The sequence below is a fragment of the Pelmatolapia mariae genome, linkage group LG6, assembly GCF_036321145.2.
Source record: "Pelmatolapia mariae isolate MD_Pm_ZW linkage group LG6, Pm_UMD_F_2, whole genome shotgun sequence".
Lineage (NCBI taxonomy): Eukaryota > Metazoa > Chordata > Actinopteri > Cichliformes > Cichlidae > Pelmatolapia > Pelmatolapia mariae.
In genome coordinates, this window is record NC_086232.1 from 36,863,161 (window position 1) to 36,881,923 (window position 18,763).

The 18,763-nt window shown below is 38.9% G+C and overlaps 1 protein-coding gene across 2 annotated transcripts; it reads right to left on the reverse strand.

Annotated features, from left to right (window-relative positions):
• Positions 1–7,393: 7,393 nt before the first annotated feature.
• On the reverse strand, positions 7,394–15,638 carry wiza (WIZ zinc finger a). 2 transcript variants are annotated; one of them, XM_063476835.1, is made up of 9 exons: positions 15,595–15,638; positions 14,977–15,059; positions 14,330–14,818; positions 12,933–13,745; positions 12,405–12,761; positions 10,388–10,602; positions 10,168–10,309; positions 9,910–10,069; positions 7,394–8,199 (listed from the first exon to the last, which is right to left on the reverse strand). In XM_063476835.1, the coding sequence occupies exons 2-9, from the start codon at positions 14,987–14,989 to the stop codon at positions 8,043–8,045; spliced, it is 2,346 nt and encodes a 781-aa protein (XP_063332905.1). In that variant the 5' UTR covers positions 14,990–15,059; positions 15,595–15,638; the 3' UTR covers positions 7,394–8,042. The 2 variants fall into 2 exon arrangements, with proteins under 2 accessions (XP_063332905.1, XP_063332904.1); XM_063476834.1 differs by having other exon boundaries at positions 14,977–15,070; positions 15,595–15,636.
• Positions 15,639–18,763: the final 3,125 nt, after the last annotated feature.

The window sequence follows — 18,763 nt, forward strand, 5'->3', positions numbered from 1 at the left end:
CTCTCTGCAGATATCCCATCTTCTCCCACAACCTAAAGACGTGCTTATTTGGTTAATTAGTGATTCTTAATTTTGGTGTGCAAGTCAGTGTGAATGAATTGTGTTGTGTGACCGACTGACTCTCACCAAATGACAACTGAAATAGGCTTCAACCATAAATGCCATCAGTGCACATATTAGCAGCCAATCAGTCATGCTTTTGCCAGATTGTCCTTTAATGCTTCATAGAGCTTTCCAGTCTTTGTATAGCCTGATCTAGCCTTGCCTCGGCTAAGCCTGGAACCTGAGTAAGAATCACTAATCTGCCTGTTTTATAAGCAGACTTATCTTGAATAAACTTGAGTTTTGCCTATCTCTTTCTTCACTCTGCATTTGAGTCTTTTTTTCTGACACTGATAGAAACCTAGAGCGTAACCAGAGACATTATGTATGTGCTTTACTCAGGGGTCGTATACAACATGCATGGGTCTCAAGAGAGTAAAAACCAGACAAAACACCTATTAATCTGTAGCTACTTGTGGAAACTTTTTTTGTTCAGTTACCAAAATACAAGAAAAAGCTCCACATGAGCTTCAAACACAGACACTTCTTTGTATGTACGGTATTCCATACCAGAGGCGATTTTGGTGTTAAAAGTTACACAATCATCCTTCCAAGTTTTCCAAGGTGCTTGGAACAACCTAGCTCCCAATTAGCTTGAAAAAAGTGCACATTTGTGCTGCTTTAAAGACAAGTAGTAGTTACAAGACATATTACTTGTGTTTATTTTTATCCTATTAACACTACTTTGGATGATTGCAACTGATAAATAGGACTTCTTACCTACTTACCTCACTTAATGTGTGCACACCACTCTACATCCAAACAAACTAAAGGCTACTACTGCACACAGGAGACACACACATCTGTGCATACACAAACCAGATGTGTGTTTGACTGTGTATGCACCCCGGCTAAGATGGGGCTCAAATCTTTGGTTGTAGAAACAATGCAGTGTGACCGTTGTCTGTTCTGAATATTTACAGTGGTTAGAGATTTATGGTCAGGTCTGTCTTGGGGTGGAATAATAAATCTAAAACACTCAAGTAATCATTATCACACATCACTCTTCAGAAAATAAATAACAGGGATGAAAATAAAGAAGCTCTGTGCTCAATTTGTAACTTGGGGATACGAATTCTTTGACATTTTGGCAAAAACAAAATGTTTCTATAATGAACATAATAATGATGAAAAACTTTCACAGAGGGCGAAAATATACAAAAGTTTGTTTTGTCCCTTTACAAAGGGAGGATTGGGGTAAAGTTGCATTAGGCCTGCCCTGCATCTGTTGCATCTGTTCAGTTGATGACCTGGTGCTTTGTTTTTGCTCTCTGGTGCTGCACAGCTTTCACTTGTTAATTTCTTGTGTAGCCGAGTTGTGATACACAAATATGAGTCTGGGCTGCATTTCCAGAAAGCATTTTGGCAGAAAGCCATCCAGTTGTTCCACTGAAAATCACTGTAGTAATTAGTTGTTGGTGGCAAATAGGTTTCAGATTCTCTTTGCCAATCCGTAATCTGAAGTGACCTTAATGCAGGAGTCATCCAAGATCACCTGACAAGCTAGAGGAGCACTGTTATGACACCAGCAGCAACACAGCCCACCCAAAAAAGCTGTGAGCTCATCTCTGGTTTCCAGTGTCACTACAGCCAAGTACACTCACGACCATCTTAAAATCTTCCTGCACGAAAATGACCTTGCAGTAAACTGACAAATGAGGTCATGTGATTTCCTTTGGAGGGAAAAAAATCATTTACCTTTTTTGTTTCATCACAAATCATTAATTCTAATCAGACACATTTATATACAAATATGTATACGTGCTGAAAACCGTCCATCTGTGTGTGTGTGTGTGTGTATGTGTGTGTGAGTTGTCCTTGAACACAAACCAGTGTTGCAATGTATGTGCTACAAAAACTGGAAACAACTAAATGGAAAAGTACAGATATGGTGCCAGAGTTGCACAGTCTTGGGGAATCTGTCCTCTTGGAAAGATGACTGCAAAGCCACAAGTTGTGTGATAAAACTCCATCTTCTGCCAAGCCCCCAAAGCAAACTATAAATCATACTAGAGATGCTGGAAGAATTTACTTCCAGAAACATGACTCACAGACAGACTCGAGAAAGGAAAGAAAGCCTTATTCCCTCCCGATCCACTCCCTTGCTTCCTAGTTTTAGAACAAAAACATAAAATGATTTACCGTGTAGCTGCTAGTACGCTTTATCTCTGGATATTTGTAAAGTGTGCAAAACACCTTTTACACAGCAAGTGATAAAACCATTTTTAAAAAATCGCAAAAGATGGTTAAATTATGAAAATAGAAACTTAAGAACCACTTAAAAATTTTTTCTTACCACTGTGTTTCACCAGACTTACTGCTGGTGTGAGGAACACAAGATATCTGGTGAATGTACAGACACTCTGCAGCTATCTCAAATTTAAGTAGGCACATTCTGGTCAAAGAAGATGCCAAGCTGTGGTCAAAGTGCAGGACTGCATGTTGTCAGTGGTGGTTAAAGTGGTGGTGAAGTTTATGACTCTAGTTTCTGTGTATAGCATGCACTCCCTAATGGAATGAAGTCTCCTTCATTAGCATTCAACAGTGACAGTACAACCATACAGAAATAATGTTGCAGTTATAGTGCTTTGACTGACTCTGAAACCCTCACATCTTTACATAACCTTAGAATACTAAGGTTGAACAAAAACCTGGAAGTCTGTACAAGAAGTTGGGGAGAGTGAGCAGGTAAGGCAAATTTTGAGATCATGGAGCAAAGACAGAAATGGGTAAACACGACATTCTTTAACACTGACTGTATTCAAAATACAGACGTAGCCATGGAAAAGGGTTTTTGTTGTTGTTTTGGAGCTACAAATCAACACAACTAGAGAACTTGAAATGCTAACTTATTAGCAAAAGCAAGCTAGTTTGGTTAGCAGGCTTGCATCTTTCTCTTGAAACTTCTAGTGAAGCTTTCCAACCACTCCCCTTCACATTTGTTCTCTTTTTAAGTTACTTTTGTTCTTGTGTTTTTCTGGTTCTGGTTGGATTTTCTGGTGTATGGTTTCAGGCATTTTTCTTTTTTTATTCCTGTCTTTTACATTGTTTGCTATATTGATTGGTTCCCTTTCTATTTGTGGATTTTATTTCATTTTTATCTTTTGGGTCCTCAAGTGGCCATTGGAATAAAAGAAGCATTTGGCACTTCAGTGTTAGCTTCATTTTTCAGCCCAGAAGATTTTCAGTTGGTCTTTACATAAGCAGGTGGGTGGTTAATTGATTCTACAGTCAGCTGTACCGGCCAGTATTTAACAGGAACTGATGAGTAACCAAACCTATTGTACAAGGATGCAGACAAACTGACAGAGAACGAGGGAGGGGAGAGAAGAAACAGAGAGGAACGAGCATGTCTGCACTGAATGCAAAGAGGGGACATAGATGCTCTGGCTATTGTCATATTGAAGACCAACATTTTTAGCATTAATATGGAGTCATGTTTTGGCACCCATTTATTCTGACAGCAGGTTTACTTCAATAAATCACTGAGAAAAATATTGTATCTTTAGGTTGACAAATGCCATTATGCACAGTGAGGCTAAAATATATGTAATTTAAGTTTTTTAAATGCATGTCATGTTAAAGTTAGCCCAGATGATGCTAGAGGCATCATGACTTGTATTGCCTGCAGCTGATCATATGTAGCTGATAATCTAATTTAAACTCACAGCTAAATAAAAGATGACAGAATACTGCTGAATTTAAGCTACAAAGACCGCAACAGCTGCCCTGAATGCAACGTTAATTTAAAAGTCCATTGAAAGCCTGTTATCCTTAACTTAATAAAATCATTATTAATTAATTATTGCTCTTATAAGGATATGTTACGTCCCCTGGCTAGTCTAGGGGGTTGAAGGGACGAACATAAAGGTGGATAGTGAAGGAGGAGCCAAGATGGTAATTCTAAAAGGTTTATTTAATGCAGGTGATGAGATTTGGGTTCAGACTGAGGTATAACTTCAGGGAGAGCCAAGGCCAACATAACAAACAAAAACATCCCTGATGTAAAAATAAAATAAACTTACCTAACTCCAAAGAAAACAAAATATACAACCTATAACCATAACCTACCTAACAACACATAAACAGGAGAAAACGGGATGTCAAAACAAAAGGCAGCTCTTCCCTACAAGCAGTCTGAACATGAAAACAAAAATGCACATACAAGTCACAAAGCCTGCACAGGTATGGCAACCAAAATGGCCAGAGGGCCCAGAAGCACAGCTCCACAGGCCTTAAGTAGTGCTCTGCTGATTAACAATTAGCTGGGCTCTGAGCAGCATCCAATCAGGGCAGAGGAGGTGGAGCCTAGACAAAAAGAGTTAGGGAGAAGAGACATCCTCCTGGGGGATGTAACAGATATAAAAAACAAGGATTTTGTTTTGATGATCACTCCTGTATTACTAGTCCATATTCGTGTGTACATTTGTTAGGAAAGCCTCATAAGGATTATGGTTGACAAAAAGAAGTAATTGATCGCACTGTACTGACCAGCTTCATTGTGAAAAGCAGCCATACTGAAGCCATGTTGGTTTTAAAACCCATGAACCACAGTCAGGAAACCTAAAATTGTTGGCCACGTCTTCCAAATCCCACAGCCCATGGAAGACAGATGTGCTCCTAATTTGGGCTCCCAATTCAGTAAGCACTTTGAAACTTCTGTCCCTTGAAAGTGAGATGCTTATGCCTGCCTTTGAACCATCAGGTGTTGACAGCTGTGAGCAACAGCCTGGTTAGTTCCTGTCAGGTAGGATAACTTGCTCGCTTTGTAAATGCCTTAAAGGTTGGCACAGCAGCAGAGGAGTGCAGATCAGATTAATCCATCTGTGGTTGGAGGCAGATTTTTGGTTGTAGTAAATCACAGAGAATGACACTCCAGGGACCATTGCTGTAAAGCAAAAAATATAACAGAGACAGAAACAGAGAGTCAGCGGAGAGTGATGATCATATTCCGTCTATTCCACCGGCAGAAAACAGGAGTAATATTATGCTGCCTGGAAGCTTCTAATGGATCTTCCTCTCAGTTCAATCATTGCACAAAAGAGGGTCCCATCATCAACTATTCAATACTTTTTTTCAATTAAAAAACAATTTTTCCTCTCTGAAGACAAGCGCGATTAAATAATTATATTTTTTTTTAATTCATTTTCAGCTTCATTCTCATTCTCAAAAAAATCCACCACAGTTTAGGTGAATTTGAGCAGATAAAGAGGGCGGATGATTACTGTTATTACTTTGGGACAGTGTAGAGTTTACCAATTTAAGGCACGCAGAATCATCCACAGTTCATCAATAAAGGATGAATTACTTGCTGCAGAGGTTGTAAAGGTAGTAAGATTAATAAACCCCATCATCAAGACAATGGTGGCTACAAGCCTGGAAAGTGGAGGAAATTAAATATAAAGCCATGTTTGGAACATTTTGGTCACAGGGAATAGGAGTTTAGAGGAGCTTGGATGAAGATGCACCTTTTTCATGTCCTCAGAAGTTAAATTAATATCTTCTTATAAATTAGTTTACTTATGCTGGGGTGATGATTAATGCTGAAACACAACTGCAAGGGAAACAAGACCTCAAAACCAAACAGTATGACAGGAAACCCTTGTTAGGTGTTCATTACCTGTGGTGTCCCAGGTTTATATCCAGCTGGAGACTCACGTCATTCCCATAGTCTGTAATAAGCACTAAAAATGCCTTGAAAATTATTATTAAAAAAGATATGATTAATTAGTAGATAAAGCGAAGTGAGTTCACAATCAGCTCTTTTAAATAACTATCAATACCGGCAAGCTAACACAACAAAAGGAAAGTGGGGTGCAAAACGGAGGAGAAGCAGTGATATATCACCACATCACAAGGGATCTCAGGGCACTTTATATTATAACGTAAAGAAACCACAAAGTCATAGATAGAAATCCAGTGAGTCAACCATCCTCTATGAGCAATCACATGGCTCTAAAAAAAGGTCTCTTTTGGTCCAGTTCCAGTTTCTTCCCTTTTGACAGGAAGACAGTGGGAGCATCTTTTTATGCTAACTGAAAGAGACAAAAAAGAGATTCACACAGAACCAAGTGCAAACTATAAGAGAGAAAGAAGAGAACGTTAATCGCGTGCAGTAGTGGCTTATGAAAGCACAGGGAATGAGGGGAATGGAGAAGAAGCATCAGGGGGAATCACCCAGCAGCCTGAGCTTATAGAAGCAGCAACAGTGAGAGAACTCTAGGTATTATCAAAAAGGAAAGTTTGAAGCTCAATCTCAAAAGTAGAGAAGGTGGCTGAACCCAAACAATAAGCAAGTTCAAGAGAAAAGCGATCTGATAGCATGAGGCTCTGACTGTCAGTTTTGCACATGGCAGTAATTTCTAAATCAATCAATTCTGGATTTTAAAGGCCACTGTATAAAATCTGCTTCATTTTGGATCTACAGAAGACTTTTCAAAGAGTTTTTGGGACAACATGATAGAAAGGAATTAAATTATTCCAGTCCAAAAGTTAAAAAATTGATATCGCAACACTCTCCAGCTGTTAAAATTTTTAGCTTACACAACCAATTAAAACAAAATAATATTTTATCAAATATAGTTTCTTATACTCTTAATTCTGATAAGCCTCAGTACTGGGCTTTTGGATTTCTCTCCAAATCAAAAATTGAAATAAATAAATAAATAAAAGTTGCAGTAGGAAATAGAAAATTAAATTGTGTGGGGATATATTTGTGTGGTCCTTTATAGCAAAACCTGCTGAACTTTTAGAGTTAAACTGAAACTTGCTTTTAAAGCTCTGAGGCGGTTTATGTTTTATATCATACAAAAAAGTATGAAAAAGTAACCTCTACAGCTTTACAGTTTTTTGTGTTGGTAATAAAAATGAGTAAGCCAATTATGCTACTTTTAAAAGTTCATAAATACAACAACAACAAAAAAAAAAAAAACAACCCAGAAAATATTATTATAATGAAAAGTGCAAAGTTAAAGTAGAAAATAATGACTATGTGCTGTGTGACACTCATACGGTTCAAATGTTTTTGGTTTGCTCACAAATGGCTGTTTCGATTGAAAGGTTGGTGATCCCTAGTTTAGAGTATGGATTAAATGCTAAATCCTAATTTTAAAATATATTCACTTTTCTCGCTGTAGTATTGGAAACGGAGGAAATACCATTCAGAATATCTGGTTAAGACGATGTTCCTGAGGGTTTTAGTGATGAAAGAAGTTCATTCCTATAGAGATTAGAAAAAAGCATATCACACACGATATTAATTATATACAAGATATAATTTATTTTATACAAGTGTTAAAAAAAATTTAAAATCTCCATCCACTGTCAGCTTGTTTTGCATTTTGTAAAGAAAAAGAATGGAAACACTTAACTACCTTCTACAACAATGGCATTAACCTTGTGGTAACAGTGTTGTTGTGTACAGAACGCACAATGAAAAACATTGGCCCTACATATTTAAGGTAAAATGCCATAAACGTTTATGTATAAAACAAAGTTCAAAGGTATTTAAAAGAAAAAAGCTATTTTGAAATGAAATGACCACCACGGCAGTTTACATACACTGTAAAAAAAAAAAAAAAAAGTGAAATTCATGTCAGTCTCTCTAGTTTCTTAACATCAAAGGCTGAATACCATTAAAATACATTTAACATCTGTTCAAATGGAAGGAATTTAAGAGCCTGCATAGAAAAGCTCTGTCTGTCAAAAAAAAAAAAAACCACATCCACAGATCATTACTTTGATCTATGATATCTAATGGATTTAACCTGAGTGTATTAGGTTGTGCTGTGTTTCTCATATGGCTCATGGTTGCCCTCTTTAGGACAAGGAAGGAACTAATTTTTTGACAATTTGCTGACTTCAAGTAGACATTAAGATAACACAACATCTTGGACTTTGACATTTAAAAGACTGAGAAGAAAAACTGAATAAATACACGTCTAGACAGCTACTGGATGGACCAGCGCTGGAGTTGTCACAGGTGTAGCGGGAGGAGACGCTTTGTCTTTATAGCCCAGCGACAGAATGTGTTTCTGCAGGTGTGTGATCCACTGCTCCTGAACAGACAGAGGTCCATGAAATACTTCCTCACAGAACCTGAACAGCAGGACAGAGAAGAGTTTTATTAACTGCATCATATGAAGCTGAAAAACAAAAACAAAAACAAACACAAAAACAAACATTGATATTAACTCAGTCTACACTCACTGGCCACTTCATTAGAGACACTTGTACAGCTCCTCATTAGGCCAATGCATTTAACCATGTCGACATGGTCAACACAACCTGCTGAAGTTGAAGTGTGGCATGTGTGCTGGTCTACCAGCACAACCAGGGTTTATGCAGAAAATATATGGGCTGCCAGAGATCAGAGAAAAATAGCCAGACTGCTTTGAGCTGACGAGAAGGCAACAGTAACTTACTGCATTTAAACCTCTCCAAATGCACAAGCAGATGGGTTGCAGCAGAAGTCCATACCAGGTGCAACTCTTTTCCAGCAAAGAACAGGAAACTCAAGCTACAGTTCACACAGGCTCGCCAAAATTGGATAACCGAGTATTAGAAAAATGATCCATTCTGTATTGATGGTTCAAGGTGATGGTGATGTAATGGTGTGAGACACACTACAGTGCCAGTGAATGTGCTTGTCTGCCTTCACGTGCATAGGAGTCCAATTAACAGCTTCAACTCTTCTAGGAAGGCTTTCCACAAAGTTTGAGTGTTTATGGGAACTTCTGAACAATATTCCAGAAGCACATTTATAAGATTAGACACTGATGTTGGACGAGAAGACCTGGCTCACAGTCTCCTATCCAATTCACTCCAAAGGTGTTCGGTCAGATTGAGTTCAGGACTCTGTGCAGGCCAGTCAAGTTCTTCCAGACCAAAATAGCTCATCCATGTCTTTATGCACTTTGCTTCATGCACTGGTGTGCAGTTATGTTGGAACAGGAAGGGGCTATCCCCAAACTGTTCCCACAAAGTTGGGAGCATGAAATTGTCCAAAATGTCTTGGTATGCTGAAGCATCATGAGTTCCTTTCACTGGAACGCTTAATGCATTGTTATAACACCACTAACTGTTGACTGTGGAAATATTTAGAAGGGAGGAAATTTTACAACTGGACTTGGTGGTATCCTATTACGATACCATGCTGGAATTCACTGAGCTCTTGAGAGCGACCAATTCTTTGACAAATGTTTGTAGAAGCAGTCTGCATGCCCAGATGCTTGATTTTATACACATGTCCATGGAACTGACTGAGCACTTAAATTCAATTATTTGGATGGGTAAGTGAATACAGTATAGTGTATTTTCTTGGTTCCAAATTAGCATAATTTAAATGCCACAGCCTATTTGGGTATTGCTGCTCCCTATCCCTGTTGTGATGCCTGCTTCCAGCTGGATAATACTCCATGTTTTAAAGCTAAAGTCCTCTCAAACTGAATTCTTGAACATGACAATGATTTCACTGTAATCAAATGGCCTCCACAGTCACCACATCTCAATCCAATAGGGATGTGTTGACACAGGAGATTGACATCATGTCACATTGGACAAAAATGTCTAAAGAATTATTCCATTGGAGATGAATGTGTGCCACTGGAAAGGCAAAAGGAATCCAATCCAATCCAGTAAAACAAAGGTGTATCTCATTAAGGGGCTAGTAAATGTATAATAATGCATCTGACATTCAGACATTTTGACAATATGTTTAAATATTGTTCAAATGTAGCTTACCGCTCCATCAAATTTAAGATTTAGACAACCTAAAAGCATTTCTACAGCTGTCAAATAGAGACTCACCTGCACTTGAGGGAATACATTTTACCCACCAGTTTGACCAGTGGAGTTAGTGGGGGCTTTGGCACCAGAGCAGGGATATTGCCGGACCGTGGTGGTTGCTGGGAGTTGCCGTTCTGATTTTCTCTACCTGTAGAGACCCCGTGCTTTTGTGAATGTACCCCTGAAATCCCACAGAGAGGTTTTAGTATTGCTTTTTAATCTATTACACTGCATCTGTATCCAGCTATCTTCCACAACCCTTTAGTCCCGTTACTTCACCTCTTGAGGAGCGCACGCTGTGGTTGCTGTAGTCCTTCCTGTTTACTTTGTATTCATAGCGCTGCATGGAAGACTTCAGACTACCGCCAGCCACACACTCAGAGTCTGTGGATGGTGATGGGGATGTAGGAATTTTGTGGGACTGAAAAAGAAAATTACAGTAAATTAGAATTAATGTAATACACTGATGTTTATCTGAATATCTCAGAGCACAGCCAACCTTCTTGATGTAAAGGTCTCCCATGCGATAACGCTTGGTAATTTCAGACACCTTGGCCGGATCTCTCCTGATCAGCTCACTAAGGAGTTCAATTGGTGAAGTCGCTCCATCTGCCTTCCATTCAATGATGCCCAGCTGTCGGAGGTGGGCCCTCGCGTGACTGGCCAGGGCCTTACGGTTCTCAAAGTCGAACCCACAAAGCTCACAGGATGTGTCTGACACAAACGAGATGGCACACACTTAAACTTCTGCTGCCACACTATTTCAATCAAGTTGAGGTGTGAAATTTATCTGAGCCACTGCGATACCCTACTTATTTTATCTTTCAGGCACTCTCTTGGAGACTAACTGTTGTGCTTGGGATCATTGTCTTGTTGCATGAGCCAATTTTGGCCAAGCTTTAGCTCACGGGGAGGCTTCACATTTGACTCTAGAATACTCTGGTATGCAGAGGAGTTCACATTTCAGAGGAAAGAGGAGGGCATTACTCCAGAAGTCTTGTGATTTGTTCAGATGCAATGATGCAAAGCTAAGTCTAAATGCATCCTCAATCATCCAGGTAAGTAAATCCCAAAAGGTTGTTTCTGTTCATCTGGACATAGCATTGTCTTTTGTCCTGAAGAAGTCACTTGGATGAGTGACGAAACGTTTCTCCCACTGAAAATGCTACGTCCAGATGAACAGGATTAACCCTTTGGGATATGCAAAGCTAAGTTGTGCTGTTATGTTCTAGGGTTTGGGCGATATGTAGAAATTTTCCAACTGACAATCGTCAGTCCAATAATCGACGATTTGCGATATATTCGCGCATGCACAGACTTTTTGATGGGCGGAGCAATGTAATCACGCAAGGACTGATTTGCGTGTTTACAACACAGAAGAAGTCCAAACATGGATGAACTAATTTACAAAAAAAATTAGGGCTGTCAGCGTTAATGCGGCACTAATGCAGTCATTACGATTAAAATTTTTAACGCGCTCAACCCATCTGAAGCGCAGAATGAACAAACCTTTGACAAACTACCCGAAATGCGTTGACAGAGACATTTCAGGGATTTTGACTCAGTCTGCGCTCCAGATGGGTTAATTTTTAATCGCGTTAGTCGTGATGACGGCGCGAAATTTGGAATTTCTTTGGCTTTACACCAGACGAAAGAGGTAAACCTATGGATGTAACCAAAGGGGTGTGCCACTTGTGCAGACATATAATGCGAGCAAAGTACTCAAACACTACTAACTTGCAAGAGCATGTATGTGTCCACCATCCGGCTGAGTATGCTGGGCTATCACCAGCTTCTGCAGCTCCATCAACAAGCATTTGGGCGCACTCTGAGAAGGGTGCATTTGTTCGCAGATGCGCTATTATTATTATTATTATTATTTTTCTGTTGACTGCTTCAATTAGCTCCATCATTATTAACAAACCTACTCATGGGGAAATAAAGAAATAAATCGCCCTTGTAAAAACTATCAATAGTCGATATATTTGTTCAATCGCCCAACCCTATTATGTTCTTTTAAGAAAGAAGAGCCTTTCTCCTGATGAACCTTCCAAACAAGCCATACTTGTTTTTGCTTTCTAACTTTACTGTTATCAACTTTATCTTTTAACGTTAACTGAGGTCTGTACAGTCTGATCTCAATGCTCCAGATCAGTAAACACCCAAAATGTTTCCTTTTATGTAGGTGGTTAAGTTCTGTACTTAGTTAAAATACGCTTTTCTACTTTTTTCTGGAGGTTAAGACCACTGTTCTTTCTGTCAGTTTAAGAGTCTATAGTCCCCAAGTAAGGGTCCAGTCAGGACATTATTCTAACCACACTTCATATTTGAAAGCAGTAATAGGTCAACACTATACACTATTCAAATGTTGAGTACATAAAAGTGACACAAAGAAATAGTTTCACCAAAAAGTTTCAATAATTAGATAATTTCAATAATTCACTAAAGCTTCTGGGAAGAATGCTGTGATAACAAATGACAAAATATTGGTAAGTAAAGTAACAAACTTTACTTACCAAGGTGTATGACTCCACCCTTGCTAGATGGAGATTTCTCTTTCATGGAATAATCAAGAGGCGAGTTCGAAGCTGTCTCCCCAGATGTGAGGCTGTCTAGGGACCTTCTGGAGCTTTGAGAACCCCACGAGACTTTGCCCAATGCTGCAGATCCACTGGGCCCCAACTCTTTCCTGCCTTCTTCACCATGCATCATGACTTCTTTTAGAAGATCAATTGGTGATGTTTTAATAGACCAAGAGAGACCGAGCTGCCGTAGATGGGCACGAGCATGGCAAGACAGGGCTTTGCGGGTGTCAAATAGCTGGCCACAGAAATCACAAAGGACTGTTGGTGGGGACTGCACATCTGCACAAGCTGGGGAAAATTATATATTACAACATTATACATCTGATTTCACTGTACACACACAAACAGAAGGAAATATGCTAAAGCAAAGAGTGTGATTAAGAAAATAACAAATTAAGCCTGTGATAATATAAGATGGTACCAGACATAAAGCATTTGATTAAAAGTGTTTTGCTTTACCTGAAGGTTTTGCAGAAATGGCACCAGCAGACAAATTCTGCACAGGGGAGCTGCTCTCATTGGTGGATGTCTTCAGCTGAACAGAGACCTCCGTCTCTATAGGCTCAGGCTTGGGTTTTCTATGAAGGGGGTCCACTGCGAGCCGAAAACCTTTCTTAGCTTTTGGTGCCCTGTTAACGGGAGGGTGAGAAGCCTGAGAGATCTTTTCAGGGGTTGTAGACAGGGGTGTAGAGGAAAGAGAGGTCCAAGACTGGCTTGGACCTGAAGACTGAGCTGCAGGAGAGGGTGGGGCTGGAGATGGTGTTGCAGATGAGCTTGCTGTATTGTTTGTTTTGGGGGGGTGTACAACTTCTAGCATGCCACTGGATACCAGATCCTCAACGGCATTGATTGCAGAGTTTTTCCCCACTAATTCACTCATCCCTATGTGACGCAGGTGAGAGCGTGCATGGCTTGCCAGGCCTTTTCTATTCTCAAATTCCTCTCCGCAGAGAATGCAGATGCACTCCTCAGATACCTTAGGCCGTTTGCTCGAGGATGACTCGGGTGGAGTAGAAAGGCCAGATAGGCGTTTGGATGAAGTTCTAGATGGACTATTTGAAGTAACCTCTTCATTTTTCTCTAAATCAATAGGCTTGAGGTCCTCCTCTTCCATGACCTGATAAAGAAGATCAATAGGACTACCCTTGATGTCACTGTCAGAGATTCCAATCTGCCGCAAATGTGCCCGAGCATGACTAGCCAAGCCCTTGCGTGTCTCATACCAGCAGCCACAAAGTTCGCAAACGTAGACCTCATCGTGGGGGTCTGAAGCTAAAAGAATGAGGAAATTGGTGAGAGAAATACACAAAGTTAGCAGGAGACTAATGTGAGATCAACATTACAAATTTAAATACCCTTTATTAAGTTGTGCCTTGCACCTGCAGCTACTCTCCTTCAAAATTTTATGTTTCTTATAAATTGTTGCATGGCTTCCCTTACAACCGTCTTGAGGGTCAACCAAGTCAATCATATTTAATTTTTGTTTACCCTGGTTTCATTTCAGTACAGTATGAGAATCATTTTCAGTTTGTTATTTTTGAGACGTGAGTTGGTGATAACCTGGTAGCCTGCTATCACGACTATTAATTTGAACAGAGCCTCACATGGGCAGAAGGACTGGGAAATAGATTACAGGAAACACAGGTTTGTAAGCGTAAAGTTCCTGTCTTATGTTTGCATATCTGTGGATTCTCCGAAACACATTGAAATAAGAAGAAAGAAAGAAATTCAAAGTACAGGGCACGGTCTTTGCAGATAAATACACTGACACACACATCTTGTATGTATGAGTTTAGATATTTTGTAAAAAGAAATCTCTATATTATGTTAAAGAAAACAGCTCTGTTCAGCCATACCTAACGTGATAGGAGCGTCAGTTTCCCGTGGTGCCCACAGTGGCTTTGCTGGGGCTGTGTGCTCTGAGGAAGATGAGCTGCCGCCTTCAGCTGGCTTAACAGGAGAAGGAGATGATGGGGGGACAGTTGTTGAAGATTCATTCAGTTTTGCTGGAGATCCCTGATGATCTACCTTTTGTGGGGTTGTTGTGAGTCTAACCCCGGCCTTGTAAGAGGTATTAGCGTCTTCTTCTTCTGAAGGGGTCTTTGATTCCTGCTGCATTATATTTTTTTGAGGCACTGGCCCAGGTGCAGATGAGTTTGATTTGAAATCTGGAAGGCAGCCATCTCTCTCCTGGATGATCTGGTAGAGGAGCTCTATGGGAGCCCCGCTGCTTTCTGACAACGTCACACCAAGCTGGCGCAGATGGAGTCGGGCATGGCTGGAAAGTCCTCGCCGTGTCTCAAAGTACGTTCCGCAGACTTCACACATTACTGGCTGTGGGGTTGCTGTGGGGGGAGTTAGAAGTTAATGATGACCAGTGAAATGAAATTAACAAGAATGGGCAGAAACCGCACAAGCAGACTCTAAATGACACTCTAAACCCAATTACCTGGAATAATGCAATTTTTGGTAATTCACCTAAAACCATCCTTTGTGTTTTTACCTTGTGAATCCATTGATGCTGAAAAATGCTGCTGGTTTATTCTGAGAGATGAAAGTGTCGTCTTCCTCTGGATCCTGTTAATACTGAATGAAAGCTGAAATTATTAAAGGCAGAGGAGCTGTATTAGTGTTGACAACAATTTGCAGGTCATTTTTATAGCTCATTAAATAAACGTGCAATGTAATTTCCCTGAAATCCTACAGTTTATAACAAAAACATCCAAACTAGCTGCTTAAACAACACGATTCGACTGACACCTAGCATGAAGAAAGCCCTGTTCACAAACGTCTTCACAGCCGTGGATTAAAACCGGACAGCATCTCTTAACACAGCTTACAGTTAAATAAACTCGTCTACTATAAATGTTACTGTACACACTTTAACAAAACCATCTGTAAGCCGTTGAAAGACATTGTAACTTTAAGCTAACTCGGGCTAACCCTGTTACAGCCTTTGTTTTGCTCTATAATGCTAACTTTAGCTGTAGTGCTAGCCTTAAAATAATCTTATTCAAGCTTAGAGAAGACAAGCTACAAATGCCAAGGCCTTAAATGGAAACAAATCAGGAATCCACTCTTTAAAATAAAGCAAATTTTGCCAAAAACCCCAATATACTACCTGTGTGCATCTGTTTCCCTTATAGTAACAAACTCAGCGGAAGTAGTGTTCCACACATTCCTGGCTGTATATTTTTCCAAAATAAAAGTCCAAAGGTTATATTCTCCGAGGTTTTGTAATGGAGCAAAAAAAAGTCACTGATGTGGACAGATATTTTGCTTGTTCTCTCAGTAATTTCAAGCTTTGATTGCAGCATATACAGTTTCGATATCTGGTGTATGCATATGGGGGTGGAATAATGTCTTTTGAATTATATGGGTGGTATTTGTCATGTCAAACAAATACAATACAAAACTGACAGGCATATGAACATATTATAAATAAAAATGTGATTTTAATCCTCCCCTTATGATTTGATTGAAAATTTTTAAGCTGAATATGTCACATGCATAGTGTACTTGGAAACATTTTGAGCTACCCTTTATTTCTTTACATTTTGTTTATAAGCAGCTAAACTTTCAGGTAAAGTGGTCTTAAGAAATAGTTCCCCAGCCTTTCTGAAGGTCTTTCAAAGTTTCATTTACTTTGTTCATTGGCTGCTTTTTCATTAATTGTCAGGCTAGTTTTTGTACCTGACCATTTTCAGACACTGACCTATAAATTATCAAAGCACAAAAAGGGACCTAAATCAACCAATGAACCAGTGTTGTGTCTACACACGACAACTTACCAAAGAACCAACTTTAAGTAGTGTCTTCAGACACTTTGTTGCTAGCAGGGTGTTGCCTGTACCTTTAAGTTCAGTTAGAATGTCACAATGTTTGTCACCATCTAGTGGTGGATCCGATTTACTGCAAAGTGTTCAACCCTTTAACTTTCACCTCTTAGACAGATTTTGCAAGTTAATGGGTTAACTTTAATATCAGAACTTTTTTATAGTTTAATTGAATGTATTTATGAATTTATTTAAACGCTCCAGTAAGTCAATTTAAAGAAATAAATGAAAGTAGTTTTGGCCCAAATATATCACAAGAAGAGAAGAAACTTGTGTGTCTGTGACGGTAAATTGCAGACTGTTAAGTTGCTAGCATCACATTTAAGATCTATTTTTAAAATTTGAGTTTCTCATCAGCATCAGCACACATCAGACATTTTTTGGTAGGCTAGGTTTTTTTTAACCTGGCTGTTAAGAATATTGTCTAGACAACCAAAAAATTTCTAACGGCACAACCACAACTCAGTGCATTAAGACATATAGATATAGTCAAGACGGCCTGTGTTCAAACTGAGCATTAAGATGGGAAGTATGGTGTAATACTCTTGACATCTATAAAGAATATGTGTTTTTTTGTGTTCACATAATTAAATGATGATAATTTTAAGTTGATAATATGAATGCAGTTAATCATTCAGGTAAATTAAAATGAACATGCCTAGAGTTAATGGCTTTTGTACTTATGTTTCATGTCATTTTTGCCTAAATGTTACAAGGTTACTAATTGTTATGTAAAATGTATATTTCTTCTTTTTTAAAAAATAAAATGCTAAATCTGAGGCGTATGTCTCACAATTGAATAAACATTCAGTATTTGTACTTTTTTTTTAATTGGTGTAAAAGGTGAAGAACTCCGTTCTAACCAGTGGGGCCAGAATGTGACCTGAAAGATGTAGAACAGGGTGACGTGATGGAATCACAGACAGTCCTGAGAAAAGCCATCAGTCCTCACAGCAACTGAAAACCCACGCAAACACTTTTCTGTCATCTCTTTCATCCATGTTTCAACATTTGTCATCAAACATGGCATCAAGTAGTTTATCAGGTAAGCCAAAAAATTAACATTTTTGAACAGTAAACTTGAAAAACTAAAATATAGTACTGAACAAAGCTCAAGTCTAGATGGTTATGAAATAAGGATTAGGTTCTATGGCAGATAATCATCTCAACAAACACATAATTTTGTGATTTTTCAGGCTATTCTATCAGAAATGGGAAAATGATTTAGCATCTTGTAATGTTTCTGTTGAAAACTGAGAGTGCCAAAGTGTGATCAGTTTGCTGCAAGCAGTTAACATAAATTAGACATATGAAATTAAAATTATATATATGCACTCTATGAATCAGAATCAGAAAACTTTATTAATCCCTGGGGAAATCGTGTATTTATGTGTTGACAATATAATCTATATGTTGGCTTTGACATGCTCTTTGTAACAGTTTATTTCTCAGACTCAGCAGACCCAGTAGATGACTTCATGATCTTTCAGTTAAACCTACTGAGCTCCAACGATGAGGTGCAAAACTTTCTTGGGGAAGAAAGCTTTGGAAAAGTAGTCAAGTGTGTCCACACTGTATCCAACACAGAGATTGCTAAAAAAAAAAAAAAAAAAAAAAAATTGAAGACAAGCCCGTGATCTCAACTCCCGTGATTTTGTAAGATGGAATAGATCATTCTTCCATGAAGCATTCATTTGTCTTGAATTTGAGCTCCTTGATCTTAGTCTGAAGGAGTATATGCAAGAGAGAGACTCTCACCCAGTTTCAGATCAGGTTTGCCATCTTTACCTATTTCACTGTGCAAATACAAACTTTAAAGAAAAAAAATACTAATTTGCACAGATGTGTTTGGTTAGAACACATTTGTGTGATTCCAGCTGACCACAGTGTTGTTCCTGCTCGAGGCCCTGAAAATCACCCATGCTCATATAAAGTCTCAAAATATTATGGTTTTGGATCACAGATAACAGCCACTGCAAGTCATGCTCATTGATTTTGGCCTGGCTCACCATATCGCCGATGTTGTGCAAAGATCATGTGTGCAGTCATGTGGTACATGCAACCTCGTTAACCTAACAAATAATGTTAAAAATATGCACTGAAAGCTGAAAACTGCATTTTTAAATTTTGAAAAATGAACTGCCCTCATATGCAACTGCTTCACTTTGCAAAGTGAACTTAAAACAGTGGATTTGAGATATTGTTCTTCACTTCTACCTTGTCGATACATTAAAACCTATTTACAGTTCTAGATATGTGTAAGAGAACTCAGTGGGTTTCCCGCTTTTTCCTGGGAACAACGAATATGCTGTAGTAGATATCTTCTGCACAGAAGGGAATTAAGCGCTACTTAATCAAATCTTTATGCTTTTTCCAGAAGAGGTTCATTGTGGACACTCTGATTCAGCCACCAGATTATCAGTTAAGATAAGATAAGATAACCTTTATTAGTCC

Bases quoted from the DNA above. Each gene is read 5' to 3' on its own strand.
- wiza (XM_063476835.1), bottom strand. The intron at 13,746-14,329 runs GTATGGCTGAAC...TCATTCTTTTAG, and splicing joins TGACGCTCCTATCACGTTAG to CTTCAGACCCCCACGATGAG. The intron at 8,200-9,909 runs GTGAGTCTCTAT...CCTGCTGTTCAG, and splicing joins ATGTATTCCCTCAAGTGCAG to GTTCTGTGAGGAAGTATTTC.